Source organism: Neopelma chrysocephalum, unplaced genomic scaffold, assembly GCF_003984885.1.
Source record: "Neopelma chrysocephalum unplaced genomic scaffold, ASM398488v2 Primary Assembly neopelma1_96, whole genome shotgun sequence".
NCBI lineage: Eukaryota > Metazoa > Chordata > Aves > Passeriformes > Pipridae > Neopelma > Neopelma chrysocephalum.
In genome coordinates this window covers 2,752,725-2,761,226 of record NW_020897759.1, presented here as the reverse complement: position 1 = coordinate 2,761,226, position 8,502 = coordinate 2,752,725, and the positions used below count along the sequence as shown (strand labels likewise).

The following is an 8,502-nucleotide window of genomic DNA, read 5'->3' as shown; positions in this document are numbered from 1 at the left end:
CTCATCCGCGCAGTGACGCGCACCATGAGGTGACTGAAGGTCGCCCTCGCCGCCCCGATGCCACACACAGGGCGAGACAGGTCGTGCCACACCGCCCCGCTCCCGGGCAGCCGCAGCTTCCCAGATGCCAAAGGGTGCCCGGGATGGGCACGCACCGGTGGCCACAGGCGCCCGCTGCCATGTGCCCGCGGCAGGTGGTGATGCCACACAGCGCCCAGTGCCCGCTGGATGCCAACAGGGAACACCGGGAGGCCCCACAGCCAACGCCGAGGGGTGCCCGCGGCCGGCACCGCGGGGTGGACGTCGATGGGCACCGCAGGGGATGCGGCCGCTCCAGCGGGCGCCAGGGACGGTGGCACGTCCCGCGCCTGCCCCTTTGCCGAATCCAGGAGCTGCGGAGACCCGGAGACACCAGCCCGCCCCGGCCCCGGGGCAGCTCCCTCCCAGACCTCCGTCCGACCTTCCCCGCGGCCCGGCCCCCTCGCTGCCTCCCACCCGATCCCCGCGTTCCCGTTACCTGCGGGCGGGCGGCCCGTGGGGCAGGAGCCGCCCCCAGGAGCCGGGGCAGCCCCGCATCCCGGCGCGGCGGGCGAGCCTCGGCCGGCACGAACCGGTTGTAACTCGGGCGGGGGAGGAGCCGCCGGGGGCCGCCACCGCCTCCGCCCGCAGCCCCGGGGCGGGGGGGCGGCCCCGACCCCCGCCCCTCCGGGGGCGGCCGCTCCGCTCGCACTCACCTCCGCCGCGGACCATGCCTTCGTCCCGCTCCCGCTCCTGCGCCGCGGGCAGACCGCGGCCACGCCGCCTGCCCCCGCCCCGCGCTCTCCGGGGCGAGGCGGACGCGGGTCCCCGGCCGAGGGTCGTGCCCAGCCCGGCCCCGGGCGGGAGCCGCCCCCGCTGCCCGCGGTGTCCCGCCCGCCGGCTGCCCCCGCCCGGCCCCACCGCCACCCTCGGCGAGGGCCTGGTCCCCAGGCACGGTGACCCCCTACCGCCATCCCCTGCTCCGGGCAGTCGCCCGCCCGCGCCGAGGCCCGGGAGGCACCGCAGCACCGGGCTGCCCCGGGCACAGCCGCGGGGACTAAAGGCAGCGGAGCCGCCGCAGGACGGGGATGGGCGCTGCCTCCCCGCCGCCACCGATGCCAAAAGGCCGCAAACTTGCGCTGCAGACAGCGATGCAGCCCACGTGCAGCACTGCAACCCCAGCCTGCCAGCTCGGGGGAGAGACCACTCACCTGTGGGGCAGCGCATCCGCTGCCTTTAGAGGCTGTCTAATCCAAACGCTTGCCCACATCAGTGTGCGTGGCACCTACAGCGCTGTTAGACATATGGCAAGGTAGTTGTCAACTCCCTCAAGTTCAGCCACCTGCAACTTTCACCCTCCAGACTGCAAAGTCTGATGCAGAGGCTGACTGAACACTCAGCAAGCATAGGGTTCTACCCATGGTGTGTTCAGCATGACAGCTGTGCTGCTACCTCTACCCAATTAGAGCTCAGGTACCAACACACTGCAGGTGGAAATATAAACATTCCCAGAGCTGAGTGAAATTCTGAGAGCTGAAATATTCCTAGACCTGAAATGCTGATGCAATCTCAGCTGTTCACAGCCTCTGCATTTCCTACAGGTATGGCATAGCTCCCCTTTCAGAGCTGCAGTCCAGACTTACTTCCCCATGCAATATTTACAGGTTCATGAAGTATCTTTGAAAGTGTCTAGATCCACACCTCACAGTGTTCCTGTAAATAGTAAAGTTAACACTTGCTACTGGAAGGACTGACGGAAGAACGACACAAACTCAAGACTCGTAAGACATCTCAGCTGGCAAAAGGTTCAGTGTTACGTATCTCATGCCAGAAAGGGCAGCCAGCTGAAGGGGGGGAAAAGAAAAGAGAACAGGAACTCTGAGAACTCTAGAAAACTGTTCCAGGGAGCAGAACTGAAATAAATGGCATTTAACCTAGAGAGAAGGCAGAGGGGAAACATGATAACGTTCTTCAAGAACTGTAAGGTTACTGCGAAGCAAAGGGAATGAACTGTTCTGCATATACATTAGGCAACTACAAGAGGTGAGTGGGCTTAAACTCCATCCACAGATAACCGCTTTACATATTAGGAAAAGCTAGGCTAGCTTGCTGCTGGCAGAGATTTCTTTGGGAGAACACAGCATTTTGGGAACACACATGCACTGGGTTGCTGAAACAAATGACTGAAGACAGCTGCCCAGATAGTAAACAGCCTCTGCTGACTTTGATCACTCCTTGGGCTCCAGGACACAGGCTGAAATCGAAAGGCTAACTGAAATCTTTCCACAGCCACACAAGAGATGGCTGGGAAACAACAATTCTGAAGTTCCCATCCAAGATATGCTGTTTCCTACACTTCAATACAAAACCTTTTTGCATGCAAGTGCATATAAAGCTCCAGATCCCACTACAGTGCTTGATACAGAAGCTTAAAAACCAATGTTGTGGGCTAAAATTAAATATTTCACTCTAGCAAAATTGGCTATGAGCATCTGAAAAATATTAGTGCATTCACAAGTTCACAATGGTTTATCTGTACAGAAATGTTCAGAAGAGTTAAGGTACATCACTGACAGAGTACATTGACACATGCTGGATCTTTATGCCGAGGGAGCAGGCCCCGTCAGATGCAAACCAAACCGAGTTTGTTTTTACAGGCAGCTCTGGACCTCAATAAAAAAAAACACTTGAGAATAAAAATGCACTTTAAATGAATACATATTGATTCTAATTGCTTTGCTCTAACTTCTCTGCATGTCCTCCTGACGACAAGTCCTCTGCTTTTAATTAAACCTGGTTTTAATATGAATATGCCAGTCACATGCATACCATAATTTTGAGAGAGTAACCTTGCTGGCAAGAGACAGAACTGTGAAAACGAGCCACAGAAACAAAAAAGTGGAGGAGAGTCCCTCCTCCATGTCTCCTTTGTCCCTGGTTTCATAACAAGCAACACAGCTCCGTTCAACTCTAGGTTTCTGTTCACTTGGCCTACAGTATTTTGGCAACTGCCATTTGGCTTAGATTTCAGATCACTGATTAATCTTCTCATTTCTTCCCTTCAGAAACCTTCCTACAGGGCCTTCAAAGGGAAGTAAATTGCAACAGTGCCACAGCTGCACTGTTCATAACTATGCTTTTGTCCCACACATCACCAGAAGAATTCTTAAGTCCTCACTTTAAAATAGAAAACGAAGTAAAACACTGAACAGTTCCTATAACAGTTCCTTCCTCCCCCAGCCTCTGGGGTTTAAGAATCCAAAGGATAAAAGTACACATGTAGCATGACCAGGGATGAGAGCAGCACCTAGTTAAAAATTTACCTTATTTTTGGTACACCACGGTTGCAGGATGTGCAGTTCTGGGTCACTCACAGCTGTACCACCATACAGATTATCTAGGAATGTTCTCTACTTCGCAAAGAGTGCAGCAGCAACAGCTCCTGAAGGTGCAGAGAGGAAATTCAGAGGGTATTCTTACAGCCATCTTGGAAGGGGTCCTTCCTATCAAGGAATGCAGCTGAACACCCCAAATCTGATCAAAAGGAACTATCACCCTGGGTAAAGAGGGGCTTTGTTTGTTTATTTTTAAAAGAAGGTACAGATTCTGCAGCAGAGGAAAAATCTCAAAACATAAACCAATTCTAAATATTCGATCAACTACTGTCCTGTAACCTGTGGTCCAGACTGGGGAGCATCCTTTTGGTATACTTGCAGTCCTTACACAATCTGCGTAGGAGGAGAGACTCTGGAACGAAAGGGTTGAGCTAGTATGTGCAAAGTCCATTGTCATCTTAGGTGTTTTGTTAACTTGCTTGTGGAAAATGTCCATTAATGATTGAAGGGCAAAAAAAGGTGAGGAGAACATCCAGTAGTTTGACTAGAGTTTAATTTAAGCAGACATATTAAATATTGATGCGCCAACAGTCTAAAGGACACTCGTGTTCAGCAGCCTTAGAAGTGTTATAAATTAACACTTCATATGAGAGGTGGAAAGCATGAGGCTTGCCAAGTGCTGTTTGACCACATTAAGCAGAGTCACTAGACCTTCTCTCAAATTTGTGTGAAAGGTAATAAGACTGTTTAAGCTGCAAAGAACACAGACTTCCTATGAGATGCCAATAAAGTACTACAAAGCTCCCTGGTGTCATCACAGCTGTGCTGACAGGGAACTTGGCCTACTTTGTTCGGGGAGATGCAGATCCAGTGGCATAACTGTCCATCCCACCCAGTCTGGCTGTCACTGCCAACATACCACCCAAGGTGTCCCACACCACAGGCAAGGCCTGAAGTAGGTGTTCAGGTGAACTGTCTAACCACTGTCTGACAAACCGTTCGGCAGCGCATGAGAAAGATGGAGAGGGACTTTTTACAAGAGCATGTAGTGACAGGACAAGGGGGGATGACTTTAAACTGAAAGAGGGCAGGTTTAGATTAGATATTAGGAAAAAATTATTTACTGTGAGGGTGGTGAGGCCCTGGCACCGGTTGCCCAGAGAAGCTGTGGCTGCGCCATCCCTGGAAATGTTCAAGGCCAAACTGGAAGGAGCTCTGAGCAACCTGGTCTAGTGAAAGGTGTCCCTGCCCATGGACAGGCAGGTTGGAACTAGATGATCTACAAGCTCCCTTCCGACTCAAGTCATTTTATGATTCTATTATTCAAATGCTGATTTGTAAAAGAGTTTTCCATGTTAGCCTTCAAATCTATATATATATGCAAAATAAACATCAAGTGCAAACCTTCTGCAAAATCTGTAACAAAAGAAAACCAGCAGTCATCTAGGTTGGAAAAATTATAATCTATAATTTTTTTTTACTTTTACAGGACTGAAAGGCTTTTTTGGTTCTTACGCTACCCATAAAGGTAACGAGAGCATTACAAAACAAGGGAAAAGTTATCTAATAAAAGTCATTTTAACTTGCTTCTCACTTTGTACTGGTTTAAAGGTAAACCAGCAGGGGAAATGAACCCAACTCAAAAGAGAGATTGTAAGTCAGAATAACAATTTAATAAAAATAATACAATAAATACGATTATACAGACAAACAATTGGTTTTAACCCACAAAAGCCAAATGTATAACCCAGCAACCTGGGGCACGAACGGAATGGTGTTCATTGGGCCCCCCTTCCTGTGCTAAGCCCCACATGGTCCCCCTGAGTCGAAAGTAAAAGGAGGGAAAACCTGTTGGTGAGAGTGCTGTTGCAGTCTGGTCGAGAGTTGTGATTGCAGTCTGGTTGAGAGTGGTGGTCACAGTCCTTCTCTGGATCCCACGAGTGGTACCAGAAGTCCCAAGACCCCAAGATTATATATCCTCAGGTTCAGGCAGGAATGCCCAGTGCCTCCCTCAGGGCGGGGAGTTCCACAGTGGGTGTGAGGACAGGAGCATCCTCCTATCTCACAGGCCTCTTAACACCCACCTTATAGCCTGAGGGGTCAGGTGTGCTCTGGGCAGCTGCTGTAAATGGTCTATTGTTAACAGTTTCTGGGAAATGGCATGGAAGGGTATAGAATACACAGTTTTGGGTTACACCCACACAGAGATGAGCTGGTCCCAGCTGTTCTAACTAGGACACACTTAAATACTCTTGCTATGCAACACAATCAACAAATGTAGTTGCAAGGAGTGTTTTTTGAAGATATGGGAATGGCCTGAAGATGTGTCAGGGGAGGTTTAGTTAGATATTAGAAAAGACCTCAGAGGTTATTTAGGCACTGGAACAGGCTCCCCAGAGAAAGAGTCACAGCACCAAAAGGCTGACAGAGTTCAAGAAGCATTTGGATGATACTCTCAGGCACCTGGTGTGACCCTTGGGGATGGTCCTGTGCAGGGCTAAGGGTTGGACTTGATGATCCTCGTGGGTCAACTCCAAATCAATGAACCTGCTTAGTAAATGCTTGTTGTAACAAACGAGGGAACCATGACAACATTTGCATAATATAATCTCATGAACCTGCCACATATATTTGCATTCTCCAAACTGATGAAGAAACTATTTGGGTTTGGTAAATAATGAAGTTTTACGCATTTGAACATTAAGGGGAAAATCACTGTAATTTAAGGCTATTTTTAAAATCACATATACTTCACCTAAAATATACTAATGCACATGTAATGACAAATAAGTGCTGACAGCATGAAGCACATCTGCTAAAAGTGTGAAATGGAAATAAAATTAGTGCTGTATCTGCAAGCAAAGGAATTTAGCAGTTCTATTTTATTCCAGGAAATATCTAGTAGTACATTTTTGCTATGGCATAGGTCCCTCATGACCTCTAGGTTTGCCATAAATTCACTAAGATCAATGCCAGTACAAACCACAAGTGCTATTTGTACTGAGATACAAATTTTCTGTTGTTCAACCCCATCTTCCCATTCTTGATGTCCCTCCCAGTAAAGCTAATTCCCAATTAAGATGGTGCATATTATACTGGGACAGCTCGGAATGCATTCACTGTTGTAGGAAAAGGATTCCATCTACTTTACAGATTAAAAGAAGATTCCTTACAGAAGAAAGGCAAGGGTCTCATATAGGAGCAAATCTTGCGTATATGAGCATGTACTAGTGAAAATATTAGCATGTTAAAAAAAGATCACAAATCACTTCTGCAGAAAATAACTTCCCTTTTCTGCATGTCACACCTCTCTCTGAGCTACTGTATACAGAGCACATCAAGTGCTTGTTTAACTAGAGGGAGGCAGACTGGTTTGTGCCACCTCTGCTTTTTTCTTTGTAATCCAGAATATCAGATTTCTTTCCCGAGTTTTATTTTGTATTAGCTTCATGCCTTAACAGGCTAGAATAACAACATTTATGAAAGAACATTATGCAAATTGGTTAAATATATTTTTGCTTTTAGCAATAGATGGACACAAAATAGAGAACTGAACTGGATCCTTCATATTACTGAAAAACATTGTGATCTAGAACAAGGCAAATACCAGAACATCCCCTCTAGTCCCACGCTACAAACTCCAGGGTGGAGGCTGCAGTAATCAGAGCTGTGGCAGAGGGCATGATGAGGTGGTAAAAATGCATTAAAGAATATCTTGTAAGAAAATAATGACTTGTTTGTTTTACACAGAACTATCTCCAGCTTCTGCCTGTCAAGCACATGACACAGAGGAGGCTGTTCCCAACCACATCCCAGGCCTGCTGACTCTCCAGTGGGACTGACCCTTCACTACCGTGTCAGTGGGATGCTCCAGTCATCCTCAGTTCCCCTCCAGTGGACGGACAGCTTGTAGTCTTTGTAAAGGCTATGCAAAACAGGCTTTGCAAACACGGGCCAAACAGATGACTTCAGCTTCAGAGCAAAAAGATGAAAATCTCAACAAATCAAGGGCAAGTGTTTTTGTTGAGGTAGTCACCATGTAGAGCACAAATCCTGGAGACGGCTCCTCAGAAGTAGTGTTTTCTTATTCCCTGCTGACAATTCATCTCCTTCTTGCCAACAGAGGGTACTGAAGTTTAATGGCACACATTTACCAGGGCAGGAAACAGCATAATGCATTCCTGTGAGACTCTGCAGAGTACAGACACACTCTTTTCATCTTGCTTGAGTACTAAGTTCATTTAATAGACTTCAGTTAGCTTTTCCCTCTCTTATTTAACTACATTAAAATACCAAGGAAGACATTTATTTTCTGTCAATTAAATGAGATGATAACAGTAGCAATACAAAACAGCCAGCAACCTAAATTCATCCCATTGCAACCTAATTTCAGTGGAAATGCTGTCAATTTTTTCTCTATAATGGACTCCTGCCAGCTGAGATGTAGCATTACTTCCAGTACTGCCCTTAGCCTAGTCTTGGATCTTCACAGGCTGAGACCACTATCCCAAAATACACTGCATTTTTCTAGTTATGGTCATGCATTGATCTGTTGGCAATACAGCACATGCTAAAACAGCTCATAATTTATATCCAAATATCTATAAAGAGCCACAAAAAGCACACATATTTTCATTTTGTACTGCCAAGATAAACTGGGTGAGTGGAGGGACAAAAGGGAAAGGAAAGGAAGATTCCACAATGGGAGAAGGTTATTTTAAGCTGATGTCAAGCTGACACCCAGGGCTTGTCTACCTAAATATAGATTTGTCCACTGTAAACACCCTTAGTCTGCATTTAGTGCAGACACACACAGAGTTACTCAGCAATGACAAGCAGGATTTACATCCACACCCAGGCCCACAATAACTCTCAATCATAACTGATTCCTGAAAAAATAGTTTGTAAGCGGGTTTTTGCATCCAAAGAGAAACATTAACCAAGAAACACTTACCTCCTTCTGTTGGCATCACACCTTTGACATTGAAGGTCTCCAGACGAGCAGCAAGCTCTGCAAGGGGCTGCAGCTTTCAGACCCAGCTCTTTTACTCACCATGGTTTCCAAAGGACAGGCAAGCAGGCACAGACATGTTCCTTGAGCTCCTGCAGTGGCTCACACGCGACAAGGCAGGAAACAGCCTGTGCTGGG

The 8,502-nt window shown here is 47.7% G+C and overlaps 1 protein-coding gene across 1 annotated transcript; it reads left to right on the top strand.

The window, feature by feature from the left end:
- Nucleotides 1-124: 124 nt before the first annotated feature.
- On the top strand, nucleotides 125-1,258 carry LOC113972737 (proline-rich protein 2-like). Its single transcript, XM_027694105.1, has one exon. The coding sequence runs from the start codon at nucleotides 125-127 to the stop codon at nucleotides 1,256-1,258; it is 1,134 nt and encodes a 377-aa protein (XP_027549906.1).
- Nucleotides 1,259-8,502: the final 7,244 nt, after the last annotated feature.

Excerpts from the sequence above, each read along its gene's own strand:
- LOC113972737 (XM_027694105.1), top strand. The coding sequence starts at position 125 with ATGCCAAAGGGTGCCCGGGATGGGCACGCACCGGTGGCCACAGGCGCC.